The 19781-nt window shown below is 38.6% G+C and overlaps 1 protein-coding gene and 1 long non-coding RNA gene across 2 annotated transcripts; one reads left to right on the forward strand and one right to left on the reverse strand.

The window, feature by feature from the left end:
- Window positions 1-4107: 4107 nt before the first annotated feature.
- LOC113355681 (uncharacterized mitochondrial protein AtMg00810-like) lies at window positions 4108-5430 on the reverse strand. Its single transcript, XM_026598598.1, has one exon. The coding sequence runs from the start codon at window positions 5428-5430 to the stop codon at window positions 4108-4110; it is 1323 nt and encodes a 440-aa protein (XP_026454383.1).
- A 3159-nt stretch (window positions 5431-8589) lies between these two features.
- On the forward strand, window positions 8590-9298 carry LOC113334516. Its single transcript, XR_003352856.1, has 2 exons — window positions 8590-9102; window positions 9204-9298. It is a non-coding gene; the product is annotated as an uncharacterized LOC113334516 (long non-coding RNA).
- Window positions 9299-19781: the final 10483 nt, after the last annotated feature.

Here is a 19781-nt window from a genome sequence, read left to right on the forward strand (position 1 = left end):
CATGCCACGCCAATTGCTAATCGGCATGCCAAACGTGCCATGCCACGCCAACGTGCTAGTCGGCATGACAACATGCCACTGTGTCGCAGTAACATGCCAACGTGCCACAAACCGCGCAGCTACGTGCTAACCCACTTTTGTTCATGGCCAACGCCATAATAGACTCCAACCAGGGCATTCTTATCAGAAAACACGTTTTGCTTTAGTGGCATTAGTCGAAACCCTAATTCTTGGTCGTGGCTCAAAAATTGCGCCACTTTGGCCCCACGACGTGCCACAATTCGTGTGGGGCCCAGGAAACCCTAAAAATGGCGCTATGTTATGATAAACCGTGGCCATCCTTGCGCCTGTGGTCATTCCCATGTTATGGCCCTGCCATAATTCCTTTGATGCGGCCATGGAACTATTTGCACAAAGAATGTCACCGTGTCGCGGCCACATGTCATACGCGCTAATTAGGGTTTTGATATGCCAAACCCTAATTCAAATAAGGTTGCTACGCTAACCAAGCTAAGTAATGCTACCTAGGGCATTAATTTTTATATGGCAACTGGAACCAATGTTGTCGAGCCATACTTGGGTCTAACGCCAATATGCCAAAATATAGCGGCCACGGCTACGCCAGGTGTTATTCGTGCCACTATGCCACTGGCATGTGCCAATGGCGCCACTATGCTATTATCAGGTGCCAACGGAATGCGACCATAATCAACGGCCACCCTTTCTCATGACTTACAATTTCAGCCGTTCAAATTCGCCACATAATTGACCGGCCCATAATAAGTCTCAGGTTCACACGTCATTTTCCTGCAGCAAGTTCCATGGCTTGACTTGCCGCAACATGATCATCCGCCACCTGGGTGGCGCACGATTGATCATAATAATCAAGTCTTGCACACAAGACCCACTCAGCAATCTGATACACATTTTCCACGAAAATACTCGAGACATCAAACATGTCACAAACTGGGGGATGCTCATCAGGGTATTGGTCTGGCGGTTTACAGCGTGCGGCGTGCAACACGCCCATTATAAAAAGTGTCAGGAAAGCGGGCAGTTAGTGGCGGCAAGAAGTATTGGGTGTAAACTAACTCGTTTCCTTCATAGTGGCGACGTGGTTTCTAGTATTTACACATTGCCCCACTTCTCCGTCACTCAACTGCTCCCACTTCCTACGAGATCAGGGTGCGTTCAAACTATGACTTGTATAAATAGGTTTCTACCTATTTCAACCAAAAATAACAGAGTTTTGGTTAGCAACAACACAAGTATTCAGAAAAACACCAAAGAACTATAGATTACATTCCACAAGCCAGTTCTATATTCTGTTACAAGTCATAAAACAGCCACACCTTCAGAATCAACCATTCTGGTCTCAACACCTTCTTCGCTTCCTCCCTAAGATTAGCCCTTCTCCTTCACTTTGTGACCGAAGCAAGACTGGAACGACCATTTCTTGGTTTATGCCAAGATTGTACAGATTGATCTCTCGAATCTAAAGTACTCCCGTGCAGTGCATTTTTTTAGGTCTAAATTCGTTTCTCATCAACACACCCAAATTTACCAAAACCGGAATAACAATTTTTACCCCAAAACAAGTAGTTATGGAACCAACTTGTGTTTGCAAGTCCTTGATCGCACTCTTGGTCTCTTATTGATTTTGTTGAAACATAGTAGTAAAGCCTTGCATCATTGCTTGAAGATTTTCATCGAGAACGGAACCTTGATTTTGAGTTGGTTATTGCGGCTGGAATTGTTGTTGTTGTGATCTGAACCCGCTTGGACGGTTGAAAGTAGGTTGTGAAACCTCTCCTTGTTTGTTGGCATAGCTAAAGTTAGGGTGATCTCTCCATCATGGATTATAAGTGTTGGAGTAGGGATCATACCGTCTTTGTTGATTTGGAAAGACCGCACTAGCTTGATCCAACTCTTCATCATATGAAGGTATAATAACCGCAGCCATGTTTTGTACCATGCTCTCTATGCTACCCATCCTTTGATCAAGGTGTGATGATGAATCAGAAACTTCGTGCACTCGCCTAACCGTCGGTTCACCTCTAGTGTAGAATTGTTGCGAGTTTGTATCCATACTTTCAATCAACTCGGTAGCTTGGGCCACCGTCTTGTTCACTAGTGCATCACCACCCACGGCCTCAAGAAGAGATCTATCACTTGGTTGAAGACCTTCATAAAAGTATTGGAGTATCATAACATCACTGAATTGGTGGTGTGGACAGCTTGCCACCAGTCTCTTGTATCGCTCCCAATACTCATACAATGATTCCCCCACATGTTTCTTCATTCCACAAATCTCCTTGCGAATTTGAGTATCCTTTGATGCAGGAAAATATCTCTCTAAAAAGAGTTTCTTCAACATATTCCATGTTGTGACACTTCCGGAAAGCAAATAATACAACAAATCCTTAGCACTATCCGCCAAAGAGAATGGAAAAACTTTCAACATTGCACCATCCGCATTAGTCTCCGCTGGAAGCATTGCCCTGACTATGGTGTGGAAGTCCATAAGATGTTTGTTTGGGTCTTCATTCGCCATGAAAATTTGGTAACTCTCTCTAATCAACCCCGGGTTGATCTCAAAGGTTGAGTTTGTTTGGATACACCATTGTTGTGTATCGAGCTTGTGAGAAGCTAGGTCCTTGAGTGTACGATTCGCATCACCCGTTTCTTCTTCTTCTTCTTCAAAAGGTGGCTCTTGTTCAACCGGAACCTCTTGTTCTTCTTCTAGTTGTAAAACTTCTTCCACTTCTAACTTTTGTTCTTCCGTCTTGTCAAGTCTTGCTTGGAGTATTGTTCCTTCACAAGTAGTGATTGTGCACCTTGGATAATTCCAATTCTTGGGAGCCAGGGATTAGTACCTGAAAAGCAATTCTCACAACCAAGTAAGAAAAACGAAAAAAGAAAAAAACAAGCAAATATGAAAGCAGAAATGATGATAAGAAACTAAAAAATTAATAACTAGTCGTACCTTCCCGGCAGCGGCGCCAAAATTTGATAGTTGTCGTATGCGTCAAAAATAATTTCACTTTCCTAAAGTATATGATAAGAAAGAGTTTGTTTCCATAGAGAGGCAATTATAGTTATTATGTTATCAATTTCCTAAGTAACCAATTGTGGGGATTTCTGATTTTATAAAAGCAATATGAATTAAATCAAAAGCAAAGTAAATAATAGAATGTAATCAATAAGTTGAGAATATTGGTCAAGGAGTTCATCTTTAATCTTAAACAAGTTCTTGCATACATGATTAAAATTACAATTTAATCTCTTTATCATCAAAAGCCTAGAGTATCAAGAGAGCAAGATAATCCATTAATTTCCTAAGTTCATCAATACACACATTTGAGCTTCTACCTAAAGAATAACCCAACGCCTTGTGCTAATTAAGTTCAATTCCTAGGAGCATTAAATTTTGGAAATAGGCTAATCAATGCAATTGGCATACATTGCGCATGACAATTCGGATAATGGTCAAACTCTACATATGATTATAAGAGTGTATCACTACAAACCGTAATCATATCATGCTACTTGTATTTGGGGTTATCGCTCGATGAAAACCCCTAAAATAGCTATGGACAAGGATGCAAGTTCAATTAATTGGCCACTTAACTTAACAAGCATCTAGATCCTATCAGAATACATAAATCATGTGATTATAAAAGTATTAGAAGTTTGAACGAAAATAAAGAGAGAAAACTAATACATAACTCAAGCACAAGTTGTAGATATAGGACTACATCCTGAACTAATAATATAATATTTAGCCACTCATAGCTATGGAGTTTGAGAAATGTTATGTTCTCATAGTATTGAAAAACAAGAATTTCAGAGAGAGAGATGATGAAGAAGAAGCTTTATTATTACACAGTTATTGTGTCTAAAAAACAGATCGATAGAATACAATAGAAAACACACATATTTAATGTGTCTGAAATAAGGACCATTGACTTCTATTGTCAAAGTCAATTGACTTGACTTTGACAATTCTACTATTCCTAATACCCCCCCTCAAACTGATAATGGCAGCACTTATCAGTTTGAAGAACAAAAAACATAACTAGATTTCACAACAAAGAAATAAATCTGTCAGACACAACAAGCTAACACTTTTGCAGAGGAATTATCCTTATCAATTGCAGCAGAAGAAAAAGTAGAAGTAATGGCAGCAGTTGTTGAAGTAGAAACATTTTCTGAAGCATCAGCAGTTGTTGAAGTAGAACCATTGGCTGTAGTAGAAGCATCACTGTGTATAGCAACATCCAGAGAAGAACCCAGTAACTGTTGAAGAAGTAAAGAGAACACGGGAGCACACAAACCTTTTGTAAACAAATATGTTAACTTCTTCTCAGATGTTATATGTTGAACTTTAATAAAACCACTTTCTATCAATTCTCTCACTGCATGATAATGAATTTTTATATGTTTGGTCCTGTAATGAGAAACGGGATTATCTAAAAGATATATAGCACTTGTATTATCACAATACAAGGAAATAGGCAAAGTCTGTGAAAAATGCATCTCACTAAAAAGAGATGACAACCATTCTAACTCAGCAGTAGCAACAGACAAGATTTTATATTCTGCTTCAGTTGTAGATCTTGAAACAGTAGGTTGTTTCTTACTATACCAAGATATTAAAGAATTACCCCAAAAAATAGCATATCCACCTATAAACCTTGCAGTTTCTGGACAATTACCCCAATCAGAATCACTATAAGCAGTAAGCTGAGCAATATCACCTTTTCTTAGAGATATACCATATCCAATAATACCCTTTAGATATCTTAAAATCCTTTTAACTAACAACATGTGCACATCTGTTGGAGCATGCATGAACTGACTAACATAATTGACCCAAAAACAGATATCTGGTCTTGTAAGACATAAATATTGTAACATCCCAACAATATTTCTATAATGAGTTGCATCTATCAATAGAGTTCCTTCATGAATAGAAATTATAGTCCCTTTAGCTACTGGAGTAGTACAAGGATGACATTCTGTCATATTAGCTTTTTCTAACAGCTCAACTGTATATTTCTTTTGAGTAAGCATAATTTCAGTTGATGTTCTCACAGCTTCTATGCCTAAGAAGTAATGTAAATCTCTTAATTGTTTCATGGCAAAAACTGAACTCAAGTACTGAACCAAATGATCAAGTAAAATAGTTGAAGAACCAGTTAAAATGATGTCATCAACATAAAGTAAAAGAATCATCATATCTGAACCTTTATGATAAACAAACATAGAAAAATCTGAAACTGTTCTAAGAAAACCATAAGAAATTAAAGCTGAGCTAAACTTCTGAAACCAAGCCATTGGTGCTTGTTTTAATCCATACAAACTTTTCTTCAAATGAAAAACTTTGTGAGGAAACTCTTCACTGACAAACCCTGGTGGTTGTTTCATGTATACATTTTCAGTTAAATCACCATGCAAGAATGCATTTGATACATCTAATTGTCTCACTGGTCAATCCTTAGTGACAACAATGCATAACACAACCCTAACAGTAGTTGACTTAACTACAGGACTAAAAGTCTCACCATAGTCTATACCATCTTGTTGGTTGTAACCCTGAGCAACTAACCTTGACTTCAACTTATCCACTGAACCATCTGATTTCAATTTCACTCTGTATACCCACTTACAACCTAGTATATTCATATGAGGTTCAGGATCAACTAAATCCCATGTACCATTTTTCTGTAACGCATCATTCTCATCTGTCATAGAAACTTTCCAAACTGGAATTTGCATAGCAAGTTTAAAACTTTTTGGCACAGAAGGAGTATTTAGTAAAGAAGTATAAGCAACATAAAGAGGATGCTTAATAGAGTGATGTAAAACATGATCAGGAAAATATTTTGCTTTTGAAATACCAGTTTTAGACCTTGTAATAATAGTAGAAGGAGGAGTAATGGTAGAAGAGGCAGGAAGCTCAGTTATAACAGAAGAATGAGGAATGGCAGATACAATTTAAGAAGAGGAAGCAGGTTGAAAATAAAATTCATTCTCAGAGAAAATAACATTCCTAGAAATGTAATTTCTTTTAGAAGAAGGATCATAGCACTTATATCCTTTATGTAAAGTGCTATATCCAATAAAAATACACTTGACTGACTTTGGAGACAATTTGTCAGCTCTAGAATGTCCTAAAAAGGGATAACAAAGACAACCAAAACCTCTCAAAAAAGAATAATCTGGAGAAGCATTATATAAAACTTGATAAGGTGACTGATTGTTAAGAACATGAGTTGGAGTTCTATTTATAAGATAAGTTGCAGCTAAAAAGGCATCATACCAAAACTCATTTGGACAAAAAGCATTAAAAAGCAGAGTATTACCCATTTCTGTGATATGCCTATGTTTTCTTTCAGCAATACCATTTTGCTCTGGGGTTTTAGGACAAGAAATCCTAATTTGAATACCAGAAGATTTCAAAAAAGATTTAAAAAGACCTTTGACAAGTTCACTAGCACCATCAGTTTGAAATGCTACAATTTTTGTTTTGAAAAGATTTTCAGTTAAGTTTTTAAAATGCTGAAAACATTGTAATGCATCAATCTTGAGTTCCATTGGATAAATCCAATGAAACCTACTAAAATCATCAACAAAAAGAATATAATATCTATGTCCTGCCAATGAGGTGACAGGAGCAGGGCCCCACTTATCACAATATACTAAAGCAAGTGGAGAAGAAACATGAGAAGTGGATAACTGAAAAGGTAGTCTTTTGCTTTTTGCTAGTTGACAAGGATGACATAAAGAAGAATAACTTGAAGATTTAAGAATAATACTCTTATTAGTATGAAGATGTTGGACAGTCTTTAAAGATGGATGACCTAATCTACAATGCCAAATATCAGGAGAAGCTACAAGAGATGAGAAAGAAAATTGCATTAAAGTTGACGTAATGGGATATAGATTATTAACCATTTTTCCTTTAGCTAACCAAACATGATCTTTTAAACTCCTTATCTCATACCCAAAAGGATCAAATGTAATGTAGTAGGCATTATCCTTTGTAAACTTAGCTACTGATAAAAGATTATGTCTAATGTCAGGCACATACAAAACATCATCTAATCTGAAGCTAGTTCTGAAGTATTAAGTACATAATTACCAGTAAAAGATATAGAAAGTTGCTTACCATTGCCAATCATTACATTGTTCTTGCCTTTGTATGTAGAAGTATTTTGAAGTAAAGTCTGATCACCAGTCATATGTTGAGAAGCTCCATTATCAGTGATCCAAACAGTATTTGATGAAGATGGATCATCATTAATACCAGCATTGGCAATATTTATACTTGAAAAAGCTTGTTGAGTAGGACCGGAAGTATGATTTGCTCCATTTGAAAAACTTGATCCATTGTCAGAATTAGCATAATGTGCTTGAGAATTATTTTTTGAAGAACCAGTAGATGGTGGATGATATCTGAAGAAGCACCTGGTAGCCACATGACCCTTTTTCTTGCATAATTGACAGAACATTTTTGAGTACTCTATATAAGGTCTTCCAGTAGAGTTTTGAGAACCTGAACCAGAACTTGAACCAGACTGATATTGACTGTTTCTAAAATTCCCAGCATTTCCATTTCTATCATTATTTCTTATATTATTGTTATACCCATTTGAATTTCCCTTTGCATACATAGCAGTAGTATTTTGTTCATCATAGACATTAGAGTGTTGATGTTGTCTTTCAGCCAAAAATTGCTCATGAGATAGCAATTTGGCTTTCAACTCACCAAAAGTATAAGGAGTCTCCCTATTCTGAGAAGAAATGATAAAGGTATCATAGTCACTACTGAGCCCATTCATAACAAACATCATTAATTCTGAATCACTGACTTTCTCACCAATGGCTGCTAAAGAATCAACTATAGTTTTGATTTTCTGAAGATAAACAACAATAGATTGGTTACCCTTTCTAATCCCATGTAATTGAGTTCTTAGCATATTCTTCCTAGCCAGAAATTGATTTCTAAAACTACTTTCAAGAAATTTCCAAATCTGCCTGGATGTAGATAAACCAAGAACATCACCACTTATAGTTGCAGTAAAAGTTGCTTTTAAACGGGTTGAAACAAATCTATCTAGTTGCCTCCAAGAAATCCATTCTGGGTTTAGAATTTCAACCCCATCAACCGTTACTTTCTGTGGTGGTTCTACCAACTCACCATTAGCATAACCAAATAGATCAGTGGAGATCAAAACACCTTCAAATTGATCACGTCATAAGTCATAACAGGTAATTTGACGCATCTAATTTCATTCAAACAAAATTTGTGATATTTGTAAGGGATTTTTAATAAAATGTCCATGTGGGGAAATGCATTTAAGAAAATGCCCACGTTTTTTTTATAATAATTTAATGCCCATGCCGTTACCAATTCCGTCCGGTCCCAATCGGTAAAATCTCCTGGACTTTGTCAATTTGTCATCTGATTGGATGAGATTTATTAGGCGCAGTTACTAAAATGCCCATTACATTAAAATATCAAAGAATCATTTTTGACCGTCCGTTTGATTAATCTACAACTCCAAGTATAAAGAGTTTCACATACCAAAATGAAACGGAAGTGTTAAAGGTGATACAAACAGGTGAAGGGGTTAACGATGAGTGGAGGTCGAGTTTTCTTTGCTTCCTCCGCCTCCTTCCTTCTATTTTATCTTCTATTTATTACGGGATTCAGTTCAATGTTTATGTGAACAGATCAATTGATTGATTAATTTTATGAAGAACCCATATGAATTCATTGTGGTGATGATTTGGTCGTGAAATCAGTAGCAAGGAAAAAGGGGTTGTGATTGATGATTTAATAGATGAATGACTTGGATGTTGAAGTCTTTAAAGTCCCAGATTGATTAGGGTTGATGGGTTGTGTACGGATTCATGTTTTCAAGGGGAGATTAAGCTATCAAAGGGGTTCCATATCATCAACTCATCATTTCGTTATCCGTATTATGCTCCCAAGCTGTTCGAGAAAAGTCCACAAACAGCAGCTAGACTCCTCAATCACAACCACGCCATGCCAAGACTTTGAACAGTCTCTGAGTTATATTTGTGCATTCGGTTTGTGATTCTCAATTTCAGATGTGATTTTTTTTTAATTATTTTTCAAATATGAATTTCATATATGAGATTCAGAAATTAATAAATTGTTTTCCTTACAGATGGTAATGAATTTAATTTCGATTAAAGGATGAACTTTATGGCTTCGTGAACATGTACAAATCGATTTACATATGTAATTTTTACTCTTCGGTCTCATGAATTGAGCAGAAATTTAAGGTTTAGTTTGTTTTTTCCAGATTTGTTTAGAAATAGGTTTAAACGATCCGACTCAAGTAGGTCTGAGCCAGACGATTTTGAGGGATTAAATGTCTTTGTAAAAGCTGATTTAATGGCACGTGCACACTAACGGCTGTTAGTCGTTTTTCAATAAAACGGGATGGAAAAGGTCAATTTATAGGCGTTAAATTAATTATGAAAAAAACGTGGGCATTTTCTTAAATGCATTTTGCCACATAGGCACTTTATTAAAAATCCCTATTTGTAAAAGGTAGAGAACAAGAAGTACCAGATCCAGTGGAAGTCGACATTTCCACAGATTCTTGAGGTACAATTTGATGAACTGTGTTGTTGTTGTTGTTGTTGTTGTTGATATTACGATTCTTGTTGTGATTGTTATTTCGATTTCTTTGATAAGAACCCTTTCTTGTGGTTACCATAAAACTGAAGATGATGAATCCTAAAAATTGAGATGGGAAAAATTATTGAATCTTTATTACCCAAGAAGCTAAAAATTATTGAAAAAAATTTGTTAAGCTTTTGCTGAGTGAAGATGATAGGATCATTACTATATCTGATACCACGAGAAATGTTATGTTCTCATAGTATTGAAAAACAAGAATTTCAGAGAGAGATGATGAAGAAGAAGGTTTATTATTACACAGTTATTGTGTCTAAAAAACAGATCGATAGAATACAATAGAAAACTGTAGATGGTGGATTTTCAACAAGGGCTAAAATCGTAAACTCATAATTATACGAAGCTCTGATCCAGCAATCAAACGTGAGTATTGAGACACGGGTCTCTCATCGAATTCTCAACGGAGAGTACTTTCTCTCAGAATACATGTAGATATGTAGTCTCACGACTAGACAACGGCATATCTCATGAATACTGAATACTTTCAGTGATTATTTCTATATAGTATCACGAAATGGACGGCTCCTAGACAGCTTGCTCTGCTAGTATAGAGCGATAACGTCTTCAGGAACAAACAACGAGTTTACCCTGACTATATAAAGGATATGACTTACCGACAAGCTCATATCGGGATAATTAATGCTCCCAGACAACTTGCTCTGCTAGTATAGAGCCACATAGTTAATTATTCCTAATTACAATTGCTCATATTCCATGGTCGAATCCACGACTGGTGTCATGGAATGGCAATAACAATTGCTCATATTCCATGGTCGAATCCGCGACTGGTCTCATGGAATGGAAATAACAATTGCTCCTATTCCATGGTCGAATCTGCGACTGGTCCCACGGAATGGCAATAAACAATTGTTCTGATTCTATGATCGAATCCACGTCTTGATCTCATAGAATAACAATAACTATATTATCTCATTACTCCGATTTCATGATCGAATCCACAACTGGTCTCATAAATGGCAATAGATAAATCTTAATTACTCTGATTCTATGGTCGAATCTCCGATCCCATGGAATGGTAATGCTCACTTTATTATTCTGAATTCGTAGTCGAATCCTCAGCTGATCCTATGAATGAATAATAAACATCTTATTACTCAGTTTTGTGAATTATTCTCCACTGAATTACACAATTAGTAATAAATAATCAACAACCGGGCGTCTGTGCTACCTCTAAGTAATCCCCGATTCAAATGGTGAAAGTGTATTCAACGACGATACACTAACAGTCACCGCACGAACGAGTATTTCAAAATACAACGAAACGATGAACTTATGCAAAAAAGGGAAGAAAATAATAAATAATTAAAAATATTGACCAAGGTGCTGGGAACACGGACACACGACCTACCGACCGTGCCGTGGTCAGTTCCACACCAGTTTATATTTTTAATGATTTTTATTATTTTCCATGATTTGATGAAAATTCTCTCATTGATCAAATCTCCTTCGTCTCGAGGAACTCCTCGGTTTCATGGTTTCATAAATCCATAACAAATAATATAAAATTAAGGAAAGGAGGTGGGGTGTGACCATTGGCCAACCGGCCATGCCTTGGTCCCAGCCGGCCCCACACCCACGGTTCCTATTATTTTATTATTATTATATTATTTCTCTAATTTCATGAAAAAACTCCTTGATTTCATGGTATTTTGCACAAATCATCATAATAATAAATAAATAAAATTATGAAAACTTGTGGGACCGGGCCACTAGCCGGCCGGCCATGCCCTAGCCGGTCCCACACGCCCTTGTTTTATTATTTATTTTATTTTTCCTTGAATTCATCAAATTCCTTGATTTCATGGTATTTCTCTCAAATTAGGAAAAATTCCCTCAAATCATAAAAATACTTAAAAAATATAAAAAATTATGAAAACTCGTGGGACCGGGCCCTAGCCGGCCGGCCATGCCCCCACGGTCCCACACGCCCGTGTTTTTATTATTTTAATATTTTTTGCTTCCTTGAACTCATGAAAACTCCTTCAATTCATGGAAACTCCCTAAATTCATCAAATTTCTAAAATTCATGAATTTTCATAAAATCATCAAAATATTATAATTAAGGAAAAGGCACCACGGGACCGTGGTCACGACCGGCCGACCATGCCTTGGCCTCGGCGGTCCCACGCCTCCTTATTCCTTATTTTATAATTATTTTCCATCATCTCATGGTGTTTTCCTCAGTTTCGTCGAAACCCTAATTTTGGCATATTTTCTCGAATGGATGCTCAATTGCACGCCAGAAAATATCAAAATTCTCAGGACTGAGACGCGGACGCCTTGGGGACACGAGCACGCTATCTTGACCGACCAAGATTGGCTCTTTGGCTTACAGAAGCCGGTCCCATCAAGTTTCACAGTTTTGACCTAATTTGCACAATTGCACGTATTAGGTCCAAGACTCTTCCAAACACTTTGGATTTTCATGAAGTGATCATCAGGCGGTCACGTGACTACCCAGGGCCGGTTTCATGACCCCATGGTCGGTCCCTCACTCCGTCATAATTAATTAGGTTTTCTCACCTAAGGCTCAGACGAGCATTTTCGAATAAATGATTAAACCAGCATTTAATCATTCTTTCACCAAAAATCGTCAACTCTTCAGGAGTTCTTGTATTTGCTCACGTGAGCATATGGACACTACATGGTTGATCCACGGTCCCATGTAGTCGCTCCCTCCTTCGTCCCATGGTTAAACTTCTGACGAACCATGAATTGATCATCAATTGATCAAATTAGGGTTTCTGAATCCAAGGATCATCATTCCAGATTCCAACCTTAATAATTTTACGACGACCTCATGGTCATTAATTTTATTAATTATGCTCGGTTCAACGACCAGTATTCTAATTAATATTTTGGTACGCTGCCAATAATCCATCAGATGAGCAACACATGCTCAGACGATCAAATATTCAACAATTCATCACATGAGCAACACTTGCTCAGATGATAAATATTTGCTCAAACCAAGGAATATTGGTTCAACAATCAATATTCAACGATCCATCGAATGAGCAATACTTGCTCACTTCATCGTAAGAACTATATCTCTGTCTCAGGAAACATGTTCAACTCAGCAACTACATGGACTCATCGTCCCATCAAACCACGAAGTCATCAATTGACTAACATACCACGAGACGTCAATCGTGTCACTTTGGGGGGATATCACTTAGGGTTTTGGTCTGGCGGTCTACGGCACGTGTGTTCAAACACACGATGGAATGTGAGCAAGTCGTGCAATCAGTTGAAGGAATTCACGAGGTAGTGGGTGGAAAATCGACCAAGTCTCCACACGTTGAGCAACTGGTTTCAAACACGATCTCCACTTCCCCACTCCTTGATTCCATCAACTGTCACACTTCATGGGTCATGGTGTCTAAAATTCCAGCAATATAAATAAGTCTCTGAATCATGATTGAATCATCGCATCAACAGTATCATCAATCTCACGTCTCATCGACAACACGAGATCATCAACTCATCAATTGAGCAACTACTCTCAATTGAGCAATTTCAATCATTCAGAGCTTATCATATTCAGAATTCACACACCACAATCTTTGATTACCATTGATTCCACACATTTCCCAGCTTCCCTCCTACAGATCAACCCATCCTCTCTTGTGACCGAATTTACTCTGGAACGGTCATTGTCTTGATTTAGGCCGGAGTACTACAGATTGATCTCTCGAATCTAAAGCACCCCCTTTGCAGCGGTGCATCTGTGTGAGGTTTAACATTTCGCTCGGTTCGAGGAGTCTCTCCGGTCGTCTCCTCAATTCCTTAAAAACCAGCAAATCGTTTTTCCCATCTACAGATTGGCGACCACAGTGGGAGATTAATCTCTCGGTTGCAATCTCAAGCTTTCACAAGATGGTTGATCTTAGGTCACGCACGATCGCAGATCCTAACATAAATGATGCTAACACTAGCAACGACACTAATGATGATATTCCAGAAACCATTCCTGCTTCCAACAATGGCGGTGGCGTCACTCCTCATCAGACTGGAGCACATCCCCTGTTTGGTCGTTCCCCTGAGGAAATCAGAGAAAACCCACCTACCATTGCTGATCTCATCAAAGTGCAAGAGACTCTTGCAAAGAATCAAACCGATATGGCTACAACACAGAAGGAGCTATTTAATCAACTGAAGGCTCTCACTGATACAATGTCAGGGAAGACCCAAGGAAAAGGAAAAGAGAAGGAAAAATCCTCAGACGCTGATCCTGAGGTAATTTCGATTCATACAGTAGATGATGATGAAGTCCGCAAAGCTGCAGACGATCCATCGGCGAAGGAGTCATCAAACTTCATCACTCGGGAGGATTTGGAACGCCTTCTGGAGAACCGTGGAAAGGACAAGACCCCACATGTCCATCGTCACCAGCCTCCATACCCTGCTGCTACGCAGAGGATTCCTCTTCCAAAAGGTTATATCTCTCCAACCTTTACTTTGTACGACGGAACCGGCAATGCTCGGGAACATGTTTCTCGGTTCCTGGAAGCTTTGGGTGAACATGAGCATAACCATGTTGTTCGCCTCAAAGAATTTTCAAAATCCTTGAAAGGGAGAGCATACACCTGGTACAACAACATCGCACCAGGAACTATCAACGGTTGGGGAGAAATGGTTAATGCTTTCTATAGGAAGTATTTCTTCGTTTCAGAGCAAATTACCCTCTCTGATCTCGGAAGGATGTTTCAAAGGAACAACGAACATCCTAACGATTATGTGAAAAGGTTCAGAGTTCAAGCGTTGGATTGCCATGATCCGAACGTCACGGAGCAACTGGTAGACTTGTGTATCAACGGCATGATCCCGGTCTACAGAGCTTTATTGGAAAATATCGTTTCCAGACCTTCTCAGAGCTTCATGAAGCGGCGAAGAGATCGGCAACTACTGCACCCGCTTTACTGGAAAGAACAAAAGCTACAAAGGCTGAAGAACCGCGAGACACTCGAGGTAGCAGACGTCTGATCAAGAAGCAGTAAAACCTCCAGCCTTCCACAAACACTGTTGCATAAGGGAGCAAACGGAAAGCCAAACCGCCGCGCAAGCATACCTCAGCTCCTTCAAAAGCACAAAGGAAGGATAAGCAAGATGCACAAGCCTCTGACCAACGCACAAGAGTTCCTGATCAAGAAGCACCTGACTTTCCTTTTCCATTAAAGAGGTGATCGAACTCCTGGATGTCTGGGTCCAAGATGGTGCAATCAAGTTGCCATATGTCAAGAAAGAACCAACTGAAGAAGACATGGAAAGTCCTCGTTACTGCCGCTTCCACAGGTTCGTCAATCATCCCACAAGCGACTGCGGAGTTTTGAAGCACATTTTCAAAGAGAAGGTTGATCCACAATAGCTTCAACTGGGGACTGAAGGAGTACACAAGAATCCTCTCCCAGTCAAAACCTTACACTCTCTGAACAACCTATCAAAGAGGCAGTTCAATCCTTGGTCGAACATGAATTGCGTTATCTGTCGAAGGCACAAAGGAGAGACATGTTCACAGTACTGAACCACATCGTGTCAAGAAGTCCATTCCGAAAATACTTCTTGAGCCTCCAACCACAGACCAAGATATGTACGACTGGGGACTGCTTACCACAGTCAATCTCAGAAGAAACGAATTTGGAAGAACGTTGATCGATGCTGACACCTCCATCAACAAAATTCCACTGAAAACCATCGGATCCACATGCATCACTCGACAAGAAGATACTCATGCTCCATCTCAATCAGAGACCTTGAAGGAGCGCTCGGAAATACTTATGGCTACATCATTCTCAAAGTGAACATAAGTTCAACCTGGACAGAAACCAAGTTTCACATAATCAATCAAGAAGATCCAGGATATGACATGTCCTTCAGACGAGCGTGGATCCATGCTGAAAAGATGAGTACTTACAAAGCGCCTTTGGTTACACATCTCTCCAACGAAGAAAGTTCTAATCCAGAAGATTTGACGGACATTCCTTCATCAGAGTACTTTGAGTAATTTCGACGAGGTTGAAGCAAGAACCTGCAAAATATGCATAGACATTCATCAAGAGGTTCCGCGCTCAGGCAAGTCTCATTCCATGTCTATGTCATTTATTTCCCCACATGCTATCCTAGCATGGGGACTTAATTATGCTAGCAACTCTACAAGACGTTATGAATGGTAGCTTCACCGCATTAGTATTTTACCAAGTGGTTGAATCTGACGTTTCTCCGAATCAAGCACTGAAATATTCATTATTGACGTCCAAACATGGCAAAGAACACTTTGGGCGTTTCTCCTGCAAGTCCATGTGTTCCACAAAATCAGAAAGCTCTGATGTCTGCACAAGTGTCGAATCCCACTACTGCAACGAAAGGGATGCTGAATCAACAGAAGATACTCCAGGGCTGAGACGATCAAACCCCTAAGATATTCGATGCTTGAGGAATATACGTCAATGCTCAAGCATCTAAAAAAGCCATCAAATTGTACTCCCAATCAAAGAGTACAGCTTCAGCACAAAAATCTCGACGATGACACATTTATTCAACACCAGCACGATCAAAGTGAAACTAAACGATAAGTCTTCATTATACCATGATAAGACTTCCGAAGCATATGCAACATCATGGATGGCGCTAACTCATTCAATATACACCGGGAAACCAAAGGTGATTCCGTGAAACTTCATCAACGAGTTTTCGCTATGTCACAATCCCCTGCATGATTGAGGAACTTTCTCTCTTCATCAATCACATCCAGTATGAAAACTCTTGATGCCATCTACCGCAACAATGTCGACTCACTGAGAAAGTCAGTTCGTGGTAAAGTTATGCTTTCAGGAGCATTCGGGTTGAAATCTCAGTACACCTTCATCTTACGGACGCTCAACTCATCAACTAGTTCGTGAATGTAAAAGTCTCACTGGATGAAGTAGCAAAGATTATATCTATAATCATGGTTCTAGCCTTTTCGGTCTTTGGAGAAACTTCATCCATATTCTTCAACACGCATCACTGGTGGTGAAAGGAGTGTCACATTCCACTGCTTTCCTGATAGCATCAATCTTTTGACGAAGCCATTTCAGATTGAAGCCAAGTTCTTCAGCTTTCTTCAAGTTGTACTCCCAATCAAAGAGTACATCCTAGGTGACAGTATTTCCAGATGTGATGTGGATATTATTTATAACACGCAAGATGGCTTCTACTTTCCTCGTCAAGAAATAACTATGCTCCGGATCCTTGGTAACGACGATGTGCCCATACGTCTTCCACAGTTTCTTGTACATAACAGCATATCTAATGGGAACGCTAAATCCACCAACAAACCTGCGATATGGGAGTATCTCACCAAATGAAGGAGTAAAAACAGTCCCTGTGTTGGGATACTCATGCACTATTATCCGGTTCTCAGTCACTGGAGAAGCGTCAGCAATCATAGGAACAACTTCGGTTGAAGCAGCTTCTTCCATTCTCGATTCGGGTTTCACCATCCCACGCAAAATTGGAGTTTCAGTCACCTCCACGGCATCAACAACAATATTTCCATGACCTTGAGGTACAGGGATAAATGTCTCATTATCAACGACTCCATAGTTGCTCAAGTCATCATTGTTGGATCAATTATTCCCAACTTCAGCATTTGGCACCTAATGTGAAGATTACATAGGATTAGAATGATTCAAGCATGGAAACCCAACAAAACCATAAAATTCATAATGTAAGTGAACTAACATCATCTAAGTTCCTTATTATGCACCCAAGACATGCGAAAATAGTGTAGAAGTCATGAAACACGTTTTCAAACAAGCTCAGCTGAAGAGATTTTACAATGCCATGTATTCAACGGATAACTGGGAGCAATTGATAAGGAATTTAAGGTTGGGTCATATATCATTATCTTCGTATGGATGTTGAATACAACATATCAAAATTTCATATCAATCGGATGAACGAGCTAACAAATGTGGCCAAAACATCGGACAACATGCAATCTGGAAAAGTTCTGAAGGTCTCCTGGAAGTTCACTATTTCGCCTTTTTCAGTCCCTAAACATGCTCAAACTTCAGAGAGCTTATTTTCTAAAGCTTGGAAATTTCCTGGTCTTGAAGATACATATGAAAACCGAGAAAATCTGACTTCGGGCGAGGATTCTACAGCGTTTCTAATAAAATCTGAAGTCTGAAATTTTCAGGTGACGTATTTCGGCAAAGTAATCCATAAATTCACATGGATTTTCATTCATTCATTCACGAATCAGCGATATCATACTTCTTTGAATAAATTATAGGAGATATACTTACTAAGGGAGTCTCTAAATCATTTGAAGCCTCGACAATGCCAGAATCTCCGTTGACAACACCACTATCTCCATTCGATTCGGGATTTCGGGAATTCTCCATATTCCCATGTCCCAAAGAAGAGTGTGCTTCATCAAAATGCTTCTCATCTACAATGGTTTATTCCTGTATTCATCAACAAAAATTATTATTATTTCATTCAAGGAGATGTCGTGATCACCTACACGAAAGAGATATTTACATCGACTTCTTCATCAGTACTGGATTCCTGAATTGTTCGCCTGGGAACAATTTGAAGACCGTCAATCGATGGAGAAAAGGTCTAAAAAGAAATAACAAAACCTTGGTCTCCTGATCCTAATTGCACAGGCAGGAAAAAGTCACGACACAAGGAGCGCTAACAACTCACCAAAGAAACAGCTGGGGACTGCACGTCATTCGCTAACATCCTGTAGTCCTTACTTCTGGGTGCTCCGCCCCGAAGACTTTCTTCCATTTCCGAGGAGTCTACATTGATTTGAAACCTCACTACACGATCATCCTTTGGTATAGTTGATGAAATAACCAGGAGTACAACTCAGTATGAAGGATCTCTCACCATCACTCAGAGGTCCCAGAAGTACCATTTCTTGAAGTTGCACCCGCGGAGATGTCATCCCTGGAAACATCTTCTTTGAAAGTGTCATCATGGGAGTCATTCATTCCTGCAAAGTGGCTGTGACAGATGCATATCATTCAGCGCATCATTCAAAGCACGGGATTCAACAAAACAACGAATCATGGAATAAAGATGCTCACATCAGCGTCTGCAAAAATGGTAACTTTCAACTCTTACCTGTTTCAGATTCCACTAATAGTACATGAGTTAACACTTCAAATCTTGATCGTTCCTTCAAACCTGCTAAGACGAGCAAAATTCTGACATGATTTTCATAAAACCGTGAACAACCCACGTAAATTTTACAATGTGAACATTCACTGGTTTCTCAAAATCTGGACAGAAGTCCATTCTACGATTGTGAAAACTCACATATAGACATTATTTTACCATGTATAATGGTCTATATTAAACAGTTGTTCAAAATAAAAACATGATTTTACAAACTATATAAATATTTAACGTGAAACTCACGTAAATTTGGAAAATATATCTATATATTTTTGATCCCTCACACGAGCATCTGTCTCTGAAGCGAGAGTATATTCTCGAAAATTTATGAAAGCTCGAGATAAAAAAATTTCATGAAAGCTCATGAACAAAATTTTATTACTAACATACGCACGTCTATTTAAAAAAAAAAACTTTTCTCTCGTACGAGCATCCACCCTTGAAACAAGAGTTTATTCCACTTTGTGAAATATCACATATTTAAAAAATAAAATTTTGTTTTTCTTGAAAGCTCATAGACAAAATTTTTATCATTAGACTCAGGTCTATTTTGTTGTTTCTTAAACTAACGAACAAACGAGCGTCCGTGCTAAGACGGATTCCTTTCATGGGCCCGGCCCGCGAATCCTAAATAACCAAGGTTCCATCACCAAATCAGCGGTGCTACCACTTTATGCTCATCAAACGACGCTCCAATCATGACATTGAAGCCTTCATCAATTCGTGGTTTGCTCATGCTCTCTAAATCCGGTAACGTCTCAACTTACGACTAAGTTCAATTACTAGTATTATTATTTATGGTTGGAAAATCACCATTTAATACTGACTGAGGAACACAGCT

Source organism: Papaver somniferum, chromosome 1 (assembly GCF_003573695.1).
Source record: "Papaver somniferum cultivar HN1 chromosome 1, ASM357369v1, whole genome shotgun sequence".
Lineage (NCBI taxonomy): Eukaryota > Viridiplantae > Streptophyta > Magnoliopsida > Ranunculales > Papaveraceae > Papaver > Papaver somniferum.

Coding starts and splice junctions, on each gene's coding strand:
- LOC113355681 (XM_026598598.1), bottom strand. CDS start 5,430: ATGAAACAACCACCAGGGTTTGTCAGTGAAGAGTTTCCTCACAAAGTT.